The sequence below is a fragment of the Zalophus californianus genome, chromosome 17 (assembly GCF_009762305.2).
Source record: "Zalophus californianus isolate mZalCal1 chromosome 17, mZalCal1.pri.v2, whole genome shotgun sequence".
NCBI classification, from domain to species: Eukaryota; Metazoa; Chordata; class Mammalia; order Carnivora; family Otariidae; genus Zalophus; species Zalophus californianus.
Window position 1 is genome coordinate 52,710,068 of NC_045611.1, and position 17,173 is coordinate 52,727,240.

A 17,173-nucleotide genomic window follows, 5' to 3' on the forward strand; every position below is an offset into this window, starting at 1 on the left:
TTTCACAAGGCTATAGTTGGACTGCCCTGGCAGGGAGCCGGGTGTTGCCCCCACCTCCCATCTTGGCTGTTACTCTAAACTCTAATCTTAACCCAGGGGTGGGAGGGTGGTGGAGTAGCAGCTTCTCTGCTTGGCTGGGCTGTTAACTGTCTTTCCTACAGGGCAGAGCCTAGACTCCAAGGAGAGTCTAAAAGACCTAGGCTTGGTAGCTGGAAGCGGGCACTGTTGGAAATAACAAAGTGTAACCAGATAACGGGATCTGATGAGTAACAGTTGTCAAGCAACAGGAGCACATGATAATGCAAGAGGTGCTGAGCTAGGGGTTTGGAGCACAGGACAGAAACGGGATGTGAAACTCGGGGATTAAATTCTCCCAAGTGGGAACTGAAGGCTTAGCCGGCAGCTGCTGGATCCAAGCTACGGGACTGAACTCTGACACCCTGCCCCATCTCTGGTTTTGGTTGAAGAATCTAAGAGGAAGTGGCTCCTGGACACTTGTTCTTTCGGACAGTCAGTACCTGCTGTTGTCACCACACTTTGGTGGCCACTCATGATTCTGGCAGGGGAGGGGGCTTCTGTGTGTTCATCACCACCAACACATTTAACAGGAAGAATGGTCATACACGCAAATCCAGTTTTCTACTCCCCTGAAACGTGATTGGCTTGGAGGTACACTCCTAGCGAAGACTAGAACTGAAAACAGATTTTTCCTGGAAAATAGAACCATTCAGGGGACAGTAGGGCTAAAGTCCAGAGGTCAGTGTCCTTGAAACATGTTCTAAGCTAGTGCTGTCCAACAGAATTTTTTGCAATGATGAAAATATTCTGGGGGCGCCTGAGTGGCTCAGTCAGTTAAGCCAAAGGCTCAGGTCATGATCCTAGGGTCCTGGGATCGAGACTCATGTCAGGCTCCCTGCAGTAGGGAGTCTGCTTCTCCCTCTGCCCCTACCCCCCTCATGCCCTCTCTCTCTCTCAAATAAATCAAATCTTAAAAAAATAAAATATTCTGTATTTGCACTGTTCACTTGTGTAGCTATGACCCTTATGTGGCCACAGTGACTACTGGGCAGTTGGATGTGGCTAGTGCTACTGAGGAATCTGGTTCATTTAAATAGCCACACAGGGCTTGTGGCTACCCGTGGGTCTTTTTTTTCTAGTGACACAGCCCCTTTGAGCCAAATTTTTGCCCGCCTGCAAGTCCCAACGAATCAGAGGTGCCTTCCCTTGAAATAAAACTAGAATCTAGAAAGGCAATCCAAGTCTCTCCAAGACAGCTGAATGAGACAAGGTATTAGGGACTCGGGTGGGCAGGCAGGGCCGGGGGGGGGGGGGGAGGGCGGGGCGGCGGAGAATAAAGGAGGTAAAGAGGTAGAGAAGCCAAGAGGAGGCAGGGGCTGGGAGCGAGGCCCCTTAAGCCCTCACAGTGGACCAAACCTGAGATTCTTAAATATAGATGTATTTTTTTCATCTCTGGACACACATCAATCACACCCCATTCTGCCCCCCCCAACTGCAAACCAAGTGCATCAGACACAGCACACATGAAGGGCCCCTCCCTTTCACCAAAGCTGGGGGCAGGGCACAGCTTAAGGATGGAAGAGCCTGGAGGTAAATATGAAAGTTCTAGAACCTAGTGGGTTCAGTTCTAGACCAGGGGAAAGGGACCAGGAAGCAGCACAGTGGTAAGGTTCTAGATCCAGCAGCCGGGACCTAGAACCCAGTGTTTCGTGGTGGGCCTAGGGCTTGGGGCTTGGGGCTGGGGTAGACAGCCAATTCTGTCTGCAGCAGGGGGATTCCCTGGAGGGAACAGGAATCTCAAGGTAGGGAGGAGAGCTCAGACTCAGGGAAGAGGACAAAGGTCTGGTTCAGAAAAGGCCAGAGAGGCATCTAGACCAAGACTGCATATTCTCCAACAGGAATGAGAAGCCAAGTGGTTCTGCACCACCACCACCCCATTGGCCAAAGTAAGGAGAAAGAGGAGAGCAGGGGTGGAGGGGCCCTCCAGGCAGAACCAGACACACCAGGAAGAGCCAGATCAGAGTAAACAGGGGAGTGCCCTGGTCTGGAGCCTGAGTTCTGGAGTTGAAATGGAGGACCTTCTGCATTCAGTTAAGTCCCTGAAAGTGCGCCAGCTTTGGACTTGATTGTCCCATTAGCAGGGAAACCACATGGTTTCCAGGGCTTGCTGGCCCTTGGGCCAGCCCTGAGCGTGGATTGGTTTGTGGGCTATAAAATTAGCAAGCCACAAAGGGCTCTAGGAGCCCCCGCCCGGAAAGCAACAGACCGGGCTTCCTAAAACCTCTGGCACCATGGCAGGGAAATGGCAGGTTCCTGGCCCCTGGTGCCCGGGGGCCAGGCCTGAAGGACTCCAGGGCGCATATTATGCATTCTGGAACCCAGGAAAGGCACGGCGTTGTGGATTCTGGAGTGTTGGGGATTCCGAGAGGGGAGCTAGAGAGGCTGGAGTGTATGGCGGAGGGGGCGGGGCTGTGGACCCCCAGGAGGGTTCGGGATCTGGAGTGGGGTTTCGGAACACCGCCTTTCCGCATCCATCCTCTGGACGAGGGCGGCAGGACGGGCCGGGAGTGTGGGGCAGAGGACTTAGTTGCGCTCCTCGCCCAGGGAGCTGGCAGGGCTGAGGGGCTCGCTGGGAGTGCTGAGCGAGCTGGAGGGCGCCGTGTCCACCGAGCTGCGCTTGCTCCCGCCGGTGGAAGAGGCGCAGGAGGCGCGGCGCGGCCACTCGGGGGCGCGGATGTTGCGCCGGTCCTTGGCTGCCTCCTCGTCCTCGTCGTAGCGCTCCCCGTCTACGTCAGGCGGCCCATCCCGGGGCTCCTCCTCATCCTCACTCTGGTGCGGGCTTGAGTGTCGCGACAGCGAGGGCGATGGTGGCACTGAGGCCGGCCGTGGGTAGCGGTAGCCCTGGGTCTGCGTTACGGGGGGCGGGAGGGGTGGGCACAAACCGCAGAATGAGCAGAGGCCTCCTACGGTTCCCCCCTCCCCCGGATCTTCCCACGCCAGGAGGGACGCGACCCTACCCCAGCCCTCTAGCTCCGGGCGCATCAGAGATCGGGGTCCACTCACCGCGTCAGCCTCGTGGGGCTCATAGGTGAAGTGTTCCGGAAAGGCCTTGGCCAGCGCCATGTGGCGTGCAGACATATAGTACTTGGGGAAAAGAATGGGAGGGGGCGTCAGGGAACGCGAGCCAGACCCCGCCCCCGGCAGAGATAGAAGGAGGCGGACCCTAGCCACACTCTCTATGCAAATGAGCACACTCTGGCACGTTCCAGTTGGCCCCTACGCCAATTATCCATCTTTCTGGCTCCACTCCTTAAGTAGATAAGCAAAGCTGTGAACGGACTGTCTCTGAGCCACACCTCATTAACAGGGGCATAATTCTTAAGTAGGTTACCTCTTTCGCTATACACTTACGCGAGGAAGGTAATTGCCACCAATGTGGTCTACCTGCAAAAGCTGGTTAATTTCTTAAAGGGACAGCGACTGTTACAGGCGGAAGGAGGCTGCCTCCCGCGGCAGCCTTGGAAGCTGAGGAATGAGAGACCCAGAGCCGGAAGCGGCCGATTCACCAGCAGAGGACGTGGGAGGGAGTCATACCCGGCCTAGGTATTTCCAGTCCAGAAGGTCTGAGAGGCGCTCCGTGCGGTTTCGCTGGATGATGCGCTGCCGCCGGCTCTGCTGGCAGAAGCTGTAGAGGAAGGAGGTGAGCTGCGAGCAGGAATCATCCAGACTGCGGAACCGACGGTCCAGAATGTAGATGCCTGTGGGGGCCACGACGGGGGCTCAGAAATGAGACCAAGGAAACCTTCATTCTTCCAGGGACTCCCTGGCGCCAGGACTCCTCCTCCCCCCGGGACCAGGAGCCCACCCCTTCTTCCCCCTGGATCCAAGAGTCTCGGCTCTCAGTCTGGGCACCGACCGTAAGCTGAGGGGTCTGCAATGTGTTCCTCCATGAAGCAGCCGAAGCCGGAGAGGTTGGTGGAGATACTGGGGATGCCCATAACCGTGCACTCAGCTGCAGGAAGGCGAGAGGAGGAAGGTCCACTTAGCTTTCCGCTTTGCAACCTCTTAAATCGCAATAAAAGCCCCAACAGCGCCCTCTACTGACACCTTAAGCAAATCACTGAGCCCACAAAACCAAGCTGCACATCAGACTATCGATCTGTTTCTTCCTTTTTTTTATGTTCTGTTTGTTTGTTTTTAAGACTTTTTATATTTTTTTAAGATTTTATTTATTTAGGGGTGCCTGGGTGGCTCAGTCGTTAGGCGTCTGCCTTCGGTTCGGGTCACGGTCCTGGGATCCTGGGATCGAACCCCGCATCGGGCTCCCTGCTCAGCGGGCTGTCTCTCTCTCCCTCTCTCTGTCAAGTATGACAGCGAGAGAGGGAACACAAGCAGGGGCAGTGGGAGAGGGAGAAGCAGGCTCCCCGCTGAGCAGGGAGCCCGATGTGCGGCTCGATCCCAGGAGCCCGGGATCAAGACCCCAGCCGAAGGCAGACGCTTAAGGACTGAGCCACCCAGGCGCCCCTGAGATTATTTATTTATTTATTTGAGAGAGAGAATGAGCAGGGAGAGCAGCAGAGAGAGAGGAAGAAGCAGGCCCCCCACTGAGCAAGGAGCTGGATGGAGGGTTCGATCCTAGGACCCTGGGACTCTGGGACCATGAGCCAAGCCAAAGGCAGATGCTTAACCGACTGAGCCACCCAGGTGCCCCTATCATAGTCTGTTTCTCAGAGGGGAAGCTAGGAGGCTCAGAAAAGGGAATTTATTTGTCCCAAGGCTTCAGGATGAGGAAGAGTCTAGAGTTCGGCAATAGGATGCTAAATTATTAAGTATGGACTCTGTTCCCATGTCTACCATTTTACTTAGTCCTCACAACCTGTAAGATATTTTCTTGTGCTAGACAGAGTGGGCTGGTTAATCATAGATTTGGTCTACTTTTTTTTTTAAAGATTTATTTATTTGAGAGAGAGAGAGACACAGCACGTTTGGGGGGAGGGGCAGTGGGAGAGGGAGAAAGAGTCCCATACAGACTCTGCACTAGGCACAGAGCCTGAGATCAGGGCCTGAGCTGGAACCAAGAGTCAGTCACTTAACTGAGCCATCCAGGCGCCCCAGCTTGGAGGGTAAAAGAAGGGCTCTCATTCTGCCTTGTTTAATATCCTAAACAAGCCTGAGAAATGCTTCAAGCAGTTTATTATAATTCAAATGTTAAGTGTTCCTAAAAACCCGCGTAACCTGCAAACGCAGGCTTCAGACATAACAGGGCTTATGGGGAAAAACAGGGTTGGGGCCAAGCACACAGAACCTCGGCATCACTGTAACCACGACAGAAATAAAACTGGGAAAATCATCATCCTAATTATCATGCAAGCACGGTTTAGGAGATTTTTTTTTTAAAGATTTTATTTATTTATTCATGAGAGACAGAGGGGGAGAGAGAGAGAGAGAGAAGCAGAGGGAGAAGCAGGCTCCCAAGGAGCAGGGAGCCCAATGCGGGACTTGATCCCAGGACCCTGGGATCATGACCTGAGCCGAAGGCAGATGCTTAACCATCTGAGCCACCCAGGCGCCCTAAGAGATTTGTTAAATTACTCAAAATTAAGAAAAACTACAGCAAATGTGTTATTTTCTTAGCCTGAAAAACATGAAGGTAGCTTGATTGAAAAGTGTGTGAGATAGGGTTGAGTTTGGGGCCACAGCAGAATGTCCCTAAATGAGGGAGAACTGCAAATAAGGTCCAAGTTGGAGTCTGTGTCTCTAAAGGGAGCCAACCAACCCCTTCCTAAAAGAGGAAGGTGGAGCGGATGGGCCCTGGGGACATCTCAGGGAGCCTTGGCCACATTCTGTCATGTGAGTGAACTATGCATTCAGCTGTTATTATTTGAGGGGCCAAATATCAGCCAATGGGGGGAATCACATGTGACCTCTAATTATGCATCACATGGGCTACTGTGTCACAAAAACACATTCTGCAGCGAAACAGACTGTTGACATCATCCCTGTTTTGCATTGGAGAGCTTGGGGCACAGAATGGGGCAAGTGCCTCGATCGATCATGCCTGATCAGACCTGAAGCCCACCACCATGCTGCACTCACCCGGCGTGTAGCCCCAAGGCTCATAGTAGGAGGGGAAGACCCCAAGATGGCAGCCACGGACAAATTCCTCATAATCCACGGGGAGCAGAGGGCTGGTGGAGGAGAGGAACTCTGGATGGAAAATCACCTAGCCACGAGAAAAGAAGAGTTCAGCCCAAGTGCCTCATTTAGCTACTCCCTGGGATCCCGGAGTGGCCCAGAGAGGGTGAAAGATTTGTCTAAAGTCACCCAAATCAATGGGAGGACAAAGATTTGAATCTAAGTCGGCCTGCTTAAAGAGCGAAGATACTTTCTAAACACAGCAATCCTTTGATAAACTAGGGGAAAGGGGGGATGTGAGGCCCAGGCTCCCCCTACCCCCACACCACCCCACCATGCTTAACCCTCCCTGACCATTGCCCTCACCTTGACCCTGTCAGCACTACTATTGAAGAGCCCAATTCGGCGGATGGTGGTCAGGATAGGGTCCGAGGAGTCATCCAGCATGTTGTGGGTGCACACAGGGGGGAAAGACTGCCGCTGTAGGGGCCACAAGTGGAACGGGGGTCAGAGAAGGGGCGGGGGCTCCTTAGCTCCCTATGAGCCATGCTAACCCTGGGGGGACCACAGTTCCCACCAGGTTGTGGGAACCACAAGCCCAAGAGATTAGGAGTGGTAATCAATGGGGCAGAGACTTTGCCAATATGGTAGCAAGCTTCAGGGGCTGCTGGAAGTTGCAGGTTTTTTGGTTTTGGTTTTGTTGGTTTGTTTTGAGAGAGAGAGAGAGAGAGATGGGAGGGAGAGGGAAAGAGAGAGAGAGAATCTCAAGCAGGCTCCATGCCCAGCACGGAGCCCAACGCAGGGCTTGAGTTCACAACCCTGGGATCATGACCTGAGCCGAAATCAAGAGTTGGATGCTCAACTGACTGAGCCACCCAAGTGCCCTTAGTTGTAGTTTTCTTATGAAAATCCTGGCTCGCTTTCTCTCCAAGTTCCCTTTACTCTCCATCCTATAATTCCTTCCACCTCCACTCCCAACCAAGGCCCAAAGAAACCACAATTCCCAAGAGCCACTGGAAGAGGCCAGATCGAGGAACTCCCATGTGCTGGGACAGATAGTTATTGGCACCTCTTCCATCTCATGAAAAGTTCCGCTCACCTTCAGCTGCCCTCCAGGGGCTCCAAGAAACTACAACTCCCAGCAGCCCCATGGCAGATACATCCTCAGGGAGACTGCCTTAGGGACTACTGGAAATTGTAGTTTGGCCAAAAGCACATCACACCATATTTGTGCATCCTGGATTATCTAGGTTTCCACTCCCCAGGAAATGGCTCACCAACCCTGACCACAGGTACGAAAGATTCTTGACTCCAGAGAAGAAAAGAACTCTACCTCTCAGAAGCCTCTGGGGCTAGGGAAGACGCCATGAAGCAGGGGCTGCTGGGAGTTGTAGTTCTCATTCTGTTCTTACCACATTCCTCTATGGTTTCCCATCTGCCTAACTGCATTAACCTCAGGAATCTAAAGAAGCTACAACTTCCAGGAATGTTTGGGAACTAAGACACAGCCAGTGGGATAAGAAAAGCAGGGGCTGCTGAGAGTTTCCAGTGTTCTTCTGGTAATGACAAGTGTTTTAGCAGACCTTCTGGCTCTAATGAGTATGCAGCTAGTTTGCAGCAAGACCCAGAGATGGCAGGGACTTGTTCTCCTTTTGTGGCTTGGTTGGCTTCCTAAAGTTTCCTTTCACCTTTTGTCCTTTGACCCCAGAGACTCAAGGAAATTACAACTCAAAGAAAAACAAAAAACAAACAAAAGAGAAAGAAAGAAAGAAAAGAAGGAAGGAAGGAAAGAAGGAAAGGAAGGAAGAAAAGAAGAAAGAAAGAGAAAAAAAAGAAAGGAAGAAAAAGAAAGAAAGAAAGAAAGAAAGAAAGAAAGAAAGAAAGAAAGAAAGAAAGAAAGAAAAAGAAAGAAAGAAAGAAAGAAAGAAAGAAAGAAAGAAAGAAAGAAAGAAAGAAAGAAAAAAAGAAAAGAAAAGAAAAAAGAAAGAAAGAAACTTCAATTCCCAGCAGCCCGTGTAGCAGGATAAGCCATGGGAAAACAGGCTGCCCTCAGGAAACTGAATGTCTACCAGTCAGTTCACACCTCCGGTGGACTTGAGAATTGATTCCCTGAAAAGGGCTGCCAGCTCTAGGTTGAGGGTTCCCAATCATACCTGCGTAGCAAAGATGGCTCTCTTCATCATGGTGAAGTCCTCCTTATCCAGCATCTTGTTCATGTCCGGGAGGCTCCCCCTGCAAGGTGAGCAGGGTATGCGTCTGGGAATCAGGGGCGAGGAGAGCAATTAGGGCCCAGGAGGATGCAGGGCTGGGGGTGGGACACTCACACCAGCAAGGACTCGTAAAGCTTCCTTCCAAACTTCTCTTTCACGGTGTTGGCCGTATCCCTAGAAGAAGCAAAGCCACAGCATCATATACACATACCAGCTGCCATATGTTGTTAGGTTTGTGGGGCAGCTGGAAAACCGAGGTCTGAGCAGAGAGGCCCTGGGAATTCTGAGCTGGAGGATGGGGAGCTGGCAAACAGGCCCTGGAAGGCTCAAATCCCTTGTGCCTTGCATCAGCTGTGTGGCCAGGGACAGGTGGCCTTCCCTCTCTGACTTCAGTAACTCATCTGTTAGACAGGGATAAAAATAGAACCAACCTCATAGCTTTGCAGTGAAAACTTGATGAAGTCATGACAAAAAGTGCACAGTGCCTGGCACACGGCTAGCCTTCCAGAAATGTCAGCTATTTTTAGGAATTGCACTAGTCCTGACAGTGGCAATGCTAAGCACCATTTTATAAAAAGGGAAAATTGTGTTCTGAGAGAGGAAACTTGAGGTATATGAGGGAAGCTAGCAATTAGTGGCACTCTACAGCTTCCTTGACATTCCTCGGCTCATAATCATCTCGTAGCTCGGGCCTCATTTTCTACCCCATCTCCCTACAGCACACTGCTCCAGCCCCACTGGTCTCCTTGTGGTTTCTCAAACACACCCCAGGGCCTTTGCATCTGCTGTCCCTCTGCCTGAAATGCTATTCCCCAGATATACACAGGGCTCCCTCACTCACTTCCTCTGTTGGGCTCTATCCAATGGCACTTTCTCAGTGTGGCCTCTCCTGACAACTCCATGTCCTGTCTCATATTCCAGTCCTGCTTTATTTTCTTGCCAGAGCACTTTTCAAAAGATTTTATTTTTAAGTAATCTCTACCCCTGACATGGGGCTTGAACTCACAACCCCAAGATCAAGAGTCACATGTTCTACTGACTGAGCCAGCCAGGCGCCCCAGAGCACATTCTGTAGAACTTTCTAAGAATGTGAGCTCAGTGGCGAGGGCAGGGATCTTCTCTTGTCCCCAAGGCCTGGAACAGTGCCTGGTACATGGTAGGTGCTCAATGAATATCTGCTGGCTGATGAATGGGTTTTGCATTTGAGGAAACTGAGGCTTGGAGAGGCGAAATTATTTGCCCAAAGTCCCAAGTGGCACAAGGTGGACCTCGCCAGAGCCCTGGTTGTACGGTCACACTTGTCCTGCCTGCAACTCCTTACTACCCCTGAACTGGAGGCCTCTCAAGCAAGCTACTTCCCTAGGAATTGGTGGGGCGAGTGGCTTGTGTTCCAGAGAACAAAACTGAGCCTCCCGAAGCACAAAGCTGGAAGTGGGAATGGCAGGGCTCCCAGGCCCAGGGCTGCTGACCAGAGCTGCTTGCGCACAGCCTGGCCCTTGAGGGTTTCCACGTTGAAATTGTTGGTCCGAGCTGGCATGATGAAGAAGGCGACCACTGTCTGCTCACTGCCGTTTACCTGGGCAGAGGAAAAGGCGTGGGGTTGGGGGGAGGGGGGTCAGAATCACCCCCTGAGGCCACCTACCCTTTTCCACCCATCAAGACCACTATGGCCCCACTATGCCTCTTCCTGTCAAGGAGAATTGAAGTTACCATCCCCATGGGGACTCCGGTCTGCTGTCTGGGTCTCGACACTTCCCCATTCACACACATGGGTATCCCCCCCCCACTTATGTCCTGATTTCCTCGTCCTCTTTTCGTGTCCTCACAGACAGCCCGGGCCTTACTCTGAGCAGATAGTTGAGCCGGGCCAAGGCCTCTAGGAAGACGTCGGCCCCCTTGTTAGAGAACTCGTAGCGGCCGGCGATAAAGAAATACAAGGTCTTGTCCAAGTTGAAGTCCAGGTGCCTAAAAAAGCCATAATAAGGCAGGGTGAAGCCAAGGGTGGGGACCCTGTAGCCCTGGCCTTGAAACTACAAACCCCAGCAGCCACAGGGGCAAAGAACAGCTTAGCCAGAGCAGAGGCACCACGGGGACTCCTGGAAATTGTGGTTCTTCTTTCCTTGGATGGGGATTGATTCCTCAATACTCAGCCATTGTTCTGGGGTTCAGGAGCTCAAGAGGCTGAGCCACCAGCTATTCTGTCTCTTACACTCAGGACATGGGCTCCCAACCCCCTCCTCTCTCAAGACCTAGATATCTGGTCCACGTACCCATAAAAATGGCCCCGCACAAACTCCTGGATTCGAGCCTTGCTCTGAGCATGGAGATTCTGGAACTCATGCATGGCAGAGAACTTCTTCACATTCAGCCCATTGGGGGTCACGATATCTGGGGTTGAGGGAGAAGGTCCACATTTCAGATCTTCATTTATTCATTCAGATCAGTGTGCCTGAATGAATAAACAAAGGAAAGACTCCTTTCCTTGAACAATGTCTTTGCTTTAGAAGCTCCAGATGCCCTGCCACTCGGATGCCTTCTTGCCCAAAGTTACCTGCTTCTGTTCACAAGCACAGCTACAAATCCCAGCAGCCCCTGCAAATGGCTAACCCCATAGGGAAATGATCCACCTTGGGGCCTCTGGGAGTTGTAGTTCTCACAATACACCCATTGAGAATGGGTACCATAACTCGGTTAGAATAACTGGTTCCAACGCTGCTCTTCTCAAAATCAAAACCCAGTGAAACTCTGTTCACTTCCAGAAGACCGAAATCTACATTAGCCAATAAAATAACTTTACCATTTTGAAATTAATGTCAAAGAAACGACACCTCCCATTAGTCTCTAGGGCGTACAGCCAGGCAGCTTCATATTCAGGTCACCAACTTAGGGTCTTCTGGGAGGTGTAGTTCTTTGCTCTCTATAGTTAAAAAAACTAGTCTAGGCCTTAGCACAGACTACCTCATTCACGTCTAGGGACCCCAGCCTATACCCTACCTGGTTTCCTCTTGAGTAGGTGCTGAGCCTCGATGGCAGTGATCTGGGACACAGTAGTAAAGACGTGAGCGCAGTGGGCTGCTGCCCGCTCCATGCAGTAGCGGTGATAGATTTGCCTCTCACCTGCTTCCTTGTCCACATTGAACTGGGTGGGAAGGGAGGGCAGTCAGGGTGGAAGAACTGGGGAGAAGACTGGAGGTCTAGACTCCAGGGTCCTGGGGGTGGTTGGGGCTGGAAACTGAACACCTCCTGGGTGTGAGGGAGGAGGGGGCTGAGGACTTGGACTCCTGGGTCATGGGAGAAAAGGAAGCTTGACCCCCCTGGGCTGTCCTGAAACACTCGGAGCCCCTCTGGGCCACATTCCCGGCTCACATTCTCCAGGTTGTTGTAGAAGTCCACGGCACCTGCACACAGGTATCGTCCCAGGAGCGTGGCATGGGTGGTGAAGATTGTAGCTACAGGCAGCCGCCGGGCCCGGCAGAGGCAGAGTCCAATGCCCGCCAACCACTCGTGGAAGTGTGCAACCACATGTGGCTTCTCCTCGTTCTGGGCCAGGAACTATGGGGCAACAGGAACAGCGCCACCATGTCTCCGTATGTGTCGTGTAGGCAATCGACAATCCCCCAAGGTGGATGAGGAAGCAGGGGAGAGCTATCACCACTCCTGCACAGAATGGATGGTCACCCACTGCCATCCCCTTAGAATAAGGAACTATAAATCCTTGAGACGGCCAGATCAGCTGACCCCATCCCCAAAAGCTGATGGGAGCTGGAGTTTTGGTGGGGTTTTTTTGGCCAGTCTTCTAAGTCCCAGCAGGGCTGAATTGGAAAGCGTCCCCAGGTCCTGCATGTAATTCCTGGAGACTCTTTTATCTCAATCAAGAGTAGAACAGTACCCAATACTGGCTAAAGGACTACAACCCCCAGAATGCCCCAGGAGTAGCCAGTTCCTAGACTGTTTTCCCTGCGGCATGAGAAGTTTCCTGAGCCTTTTAAAAGCTGAAGGGGGGTCAGAACCAGGATTCCTGGTTCTCATATAGGCTGGAGATCCCCAAACATCCAGGGTCCCATCTCAGAGCTAAGTCCAGCCACTATCAGAATAGAGAACTACAACTCCCAGAATTCCCTGGCACAAACCCTCCAGCCAGGCCAGCACCCCCAAAAGCTAATGGCTCAAAAATCTTACACTTGGGAGATTAGAGTGAATGATGTTGGGGTTGGGAGTTTGAGTCTCTGAGGAAAACAAGAGTCTGGGTCCCTGGATGTCCATGTTCCCAAAGTTCAGAGCTCACGCTTGGAAAAGGACCGACAGCTCCCAGAATGCCCTGGGAGAAGGCAGTCAGTCCCTGGCCCCCACCCAGCCACCCCCTGGCCAGGGGCTGATGACCAATGCAGTTTGGGGCCAGGATTGGAAGGAGTGACATGGAGACGGGCAATGGGGCCTACCTCACCCAGGAACCAGGTGGTGAGGAAGCCAAAAAGGACAGCGTCGTTGGCCTCACGGTCGTACCAAGGCACCCCGATGTTGCAGGTGTCCCAGAGCTCCCCCTTCCAGCGCTCCAGGGCCCAGGCTGAGGCCCCCACGTCCAGGAGCACCACCAGGGGGCCCCCCTCGATCAGCCAGCGACCAAAATACACCTGTGGGGCCCCCGCGGGAAGGCTCAGGGCTGTGGCCACACGCCTCTGGGCTCAGCACCTGGGGCTCTCCTGGCCACAGGCAGCTGCCTTCCCAACCTGGTTCTTCCACCCTCTTTCTGTATCTGCTGCTAATTTCTCACCCGCTGCCTTATTTCTCTATGTGCTGTTAGGTATTCCCACCACAATCTTTTTCCATCAGTTATATCTACCCTGTTCCTTGCTCAGTTTCTATAACCACTACCCTGCTCCTCCCCACTGCCTCCTTCCTCTACCTCTAACCACGCATTTGACACGTCCTCTCTGCGCCTCCACTGCCTTGTTTCCCCACCCTTATGATGTCTCCAACCTGCCGCCTTGTTCCCATGTTGGCTGCCACTTCTCTCTTGCCGACCCTCGTGTTGCTTTCTCCCATGATCTTTTCCTTCTGCTGCAAATTCCTTCCACTGGATGCTTCTTTTCCTGTTCTCCCCGCCCTATTTCTTCCACACCCGCTACCTGGCGTCTGACCCTTTCACCCTAAGTTTGTCACCTGCTGCCTCCTTGCCCTGCCCTGAGGCCCGTTTTGTACTCCGCAGCCACCCTTTCGAACACCGGCTGCCCTCTTTCCTTCCCCAGGGGCCGCATTTTTCTACCCACGGCCCCATCTCTAAACCTCGCTGGCACATTTCATTCTGCATCTGCCACGTTCCTCTGGTGGGTGACTACTTTCCTCCCGAGATGACAGCTTCGGGTTCTGGGCCTGCTGCCATGGCCCTATGCAGGCAGCGAGCAGTCCTATGCCTCCTGGACCTGGCTTTTCCCAGCCCCGGGGAGCCTGACTGTGATGCCCTGCCCCTCCCCCTCCCAGCTGTGGTCTGCCCTTTTGCTGGGGGGGAGGGGGGCTATTCTTAGGCCCCCAGCACGTGGGGAGCAGCTGCCACGGGGTAGGGCTGGGCTGTCCTAGGGCTCCTTAGGGACACGGCTGGGCCTACCTGGACTCCAGACCCCACCCCAAGCCAGAGGCTGTGAATGAATGCAGCTACCACTGTACTTCCTCCCTCCCAGACCCCAACCTGTCATGAGGTTGAGGCCTGCTACTTCATGGTCACCTCTGCCGGCAGCAATCATCAATCTGTGCTCATCCTTCGGTCCTCATCCGGAGCCCTGGGACGAGATCTCTCCTCCTATCTTTAATTCCTGGCTCTGCCCCTCTGAATCTCTGCCCCTCTCCCCCTACCCCCACCCCGGGTCTGCTCGCCTAGCTCTCTTCTCTTCATTGGCACTCCATCTTCCTCTCCCTTCTAGGCCCTTCTCCCTGAAACATCAGGCTGTTTTTCTTCTTCTCTCTCCCTATGGCTCTAGCCCCTGGGCCTATCATCATCTTTTGGGACACTCAATCTCTCTCTATCCGTCTCTCTCCCTTGGTCTGCCTGTCCACCTCATTGCAAGCTTGGCTGTTTATAGTAATGATGATGATGATGATGACAGCCATGATCACAGTAGCTCATACACAGTACTAACTGAAGCCAGGAACTGAGCTGAAGACTTTATTAAGTACTGCATCCTCCCAAAACCCATACAAGGTAGATGCCATTAGCAGGTTTATTAGCCACGGTCACAGAGGCAGAGAGTGGAGAAAGTGACTTTGAACTTCAGGCTCCGGAACCCCTACTCTGGCAACTCCTGCCTCACCCCAAGCCCACCTGCCCTGGGTTCTATCTTGCTGGCTGTCTTTCTATCTAGTTCTTTTTCTCTCTGTGGGTCTGACGATCCTGGCCTCTAGGAACCATCTCTCGGTCTATCTTGTACCTGCTGTCTGTCTGTCCATTCACCAATGTCTTATAGCTTGGGGCTCACCCACCCATTTCATGGGGTCCTGCATCTGTCTGAGTGTCTGTTAATCTTACCTCCTCTGTGTCTGCTTGAGAACGTACTGGGTCATCCTGTGTTTCTGTACATGCCTCTCTTTCCCCAGGGGGCTATCCCCCCCATTCCCCACCATCCCTTCTCCATCTGCTGCTCCCACCCGAACTCTGGGCACCCACCCCCCTACCCTCAGCTAGGCCATGTCCTACCTTGCAGCCTTTGCTGTTCATGGAGTCCAGTGTCTTCTTCAGGGCCGGGGTTGGGGGCTCGAGCAGTTCCACCTGGGTCCTCACACCCTGCTCCGTGTAAGGTCCCACCAGGTAGTAGGTGTCACCCCACTCATCCCCTGTCACCTTCGCCTTCGTCTGCAGCACCGTGTAGATGCCTCCCACTGTGGGCCCAAGTGTGTGAGGGCAGGCCCCAGCCAAGGTCCACAGGTCTGGGACCTGGGCTGGGGGTGGGGAGCATGGGAGGTGCTGGGGCCCTGGACTTCTGGCTTAGAGGGAGGAGGGGCCTGGAAGCCCATACTTCTCAGTCAGAGGAAAGTAAGGATAGGAGTTCGAGGGCAGTACTCCTGGGTCTAAGGGAGAATGGGGCTCAGGCTAAACTTCTAAGTCAGATAGGAAAGGGCTAGGGACCTGGGCTCTGGGTCTGAGGGAATTAGGGACTGGGGTCCCAAGGATGAGAAAAGCTGACAAGGATTAGCAGGACCCAGATTCCCGAGTTCCCAGCTTACAGGAGCTGGGTTTAAATTCTTAGTCAGGCTCTAGGTCACAGTAGGGGAGAATCTCTCTTCATGGCCCTATTCAGATTCCCACGGTTGCCTAAGAGAAGGCTGAATTGTCATTCGGTGCCCCCCCCCAGGGGCTCTGCTGAACTGTCCCCCAGTCTCCTTTCCCCAGTTGGGGACACACATGCAGGGCCCTGCTCCTCCCATGACTTCATTCCAGACCCAGGAGTCTGGGCTCTCAGCCTCCTTACCTACTGGAGCCTGGGCCCTGGTGATACATGGCTCCCAGTTTGAGGGCTGCCTGCCATGGTGTAAGACCCGGTCCCATTCTCTCCCAAGACTCAGCAAAGCAAAACCCTAGCTCCCCCCAGCCCCAGCTGGTTTTCCAAACCCAGAACTTTAGGCCCTTCGGGGCCTGGGACACAGGAATCTAGGCCCCCAGCCCCTCCCATCCTTGGGCCCAGCCCCTGACCAACTTAGGACTTCCCAGCCTTCCCTCATTCCAGTACGCATGTGTCTGAGGCCCCAGGCTCCCCTACTCTTAGAAACCTATAGCTCACACCCTCGGCTCCCTTCAGAGCCTAGGCATTCAGACCCCAACTCTCTCTGACCCAAAGATCTAAGAATTAGAGTCTGCAGCCCCTCCCATCTTTACTCTCAAGTGGCCAGCGCCCAAATTCTGCCCCCACAACTCATGCATCCTCTCTCCCAGTTGGCTCTCTACCAAATCTGGAGTTATATCCCCAGACTCTTCCCCCAGGGCCGCGGATCTGAAACCCAGCCACTTCCCAGGTTGGCACTAGGAAGTGCCAACCCCCACCCCCCATCTCCTCCCCTGTTCAGGACCCAGGTTCACTGGTCTCTCAGAAACCTCCCTCCAGGACCTAGGAATCTTTCATTTTAGCTCCCTCTTCCCTAGGACCCAGCAACTGGACTTCCAGCCTCTTTTCCTTTTAACAGTGAGGCGGCTCATCCCCCTCCCCCCCCCCCGCCAGGGTCCCGGAGATATACCTCGGCCCCTCCCCAAGGACACAGAAGTCATAGGCTCCTTGGCCAGAACCCAAGAGTCACGCTATGTAGTCCTGTCCCCGTATTACTCAAGAGTGCCGGCTCCCATCCCCGACTGCCCTCCTCGTCCGCGACCCACCGCCCGGCGTGCTCACCCTTGTTGGCCACCTCCCAGGCCACCTCGAAGAGCACTGTGTTCTCCAGGTCGAATTCATTCTCCCAATCCTCCAGTCCCGGCAGGGAGGACATGGACAAAGTGCGACTTAGAGGCATGGCCGATGCGTGAAGGGGGCTCCAGGGGCCACAGGAGGGGGCTCCAGAGGTGTCTGGGGAATGCAAAGGGCAAGGAGCGGGGCCAGGTAGCTAGTGCCCAACGGGAAGCTTGCAACGCCCTCGGCTTCCTATTGCACGACCGCACCCCCGCCAAGGGAGGGCCAGGCCCTACGCAGGAGGCGGCCGCGGCGTCTCTGAGCCTGGTTGGGGCCCCTGCAGTGAAATCTTGCGGCCGCCCGGAGGTGGGGCCCGCCCCCCGACCAGAGCCATTGGCCTGTGCCCGGGGGAGGGGGCTGACGCATCTCCTCATTGATGAACAAGGT

General features: G+C 53.8%; 1 protein-coding gene across 2 annotated transcripts; it reads right to left on the reverse strand.

Moving 5' to 3' along the window:
- Positions 1–1,002: 1,002 nt before the first annotated feature.
- Positions 1,003–17,095, reverse strand: GYS1 (glycogen synthase 1). Of its 2 annotated transcripts, XM_027617989.2 has the most exons (16): positions 16,733–17,084; positions 15,049–15,230; positions 12,803–12,994; positions 11,730–11,915; positions 11,358–11,502; positions 10,634–10,751; positions 10,208–10,328; positions 9,833–9,939; positions 8,478–8,537; positions 8,307–8,385; positions 6,520–6,633; positions 6,115–6,241; positions 3,935–4,030; positions 3,613–3,776; positions 3,082–3,162; positions 1,003–2,925 (listed from the first exon to the last, which is right to left on the reverse strand). In XM_027617989.2, the coding sequence occupies exons 1-16, from the start codon at positions 16,848–16,850 to the stop codon at positions 2,602–2,604; spliced, it is 2,214 nt and encodes a 737-aa protein (XP_027473790.1). In that variant the 5' UTR covers positions 16,851–17,084; the 3' UTR covers positions 1,003–2,601. The 2 variants fall into 2 exon arrangements, with proteins under 2 accessions (XP_027473790.1, XP_027473791.1); XM_027617990.2 differs by lacking the exon at positions 12,803–12,994 and having other exon boundaries at positions 2,602–2,925; positions 16,733–17,095.
- Positions 17,096–17,173: the final 78 nt, after the last annotated feature.

Coding starts and splice junctions, on each gene's coding strand:
- GYS1 (XM_027617989.2), bottom strand. CDS start 16,850: ATGCCTCTAAGTCGCACTTTGTCCATGTCCTCCCTGCCGGGACTGGAG. Junction 10,752..11,357: donor CCTACTCAAGAGGAAACCAG/GTAGGGTATAGG, acceptor CCTCAACCCCAG/ATATCGTGACCCCCAATGGG. Junction 4,031..6,114: donor GCCTTGGGGCTACACGCCGG/GTGAGTGCAGCA, acceptor GCCTTCCTGCAG/CTGAGTGCACGGTTATGGGC.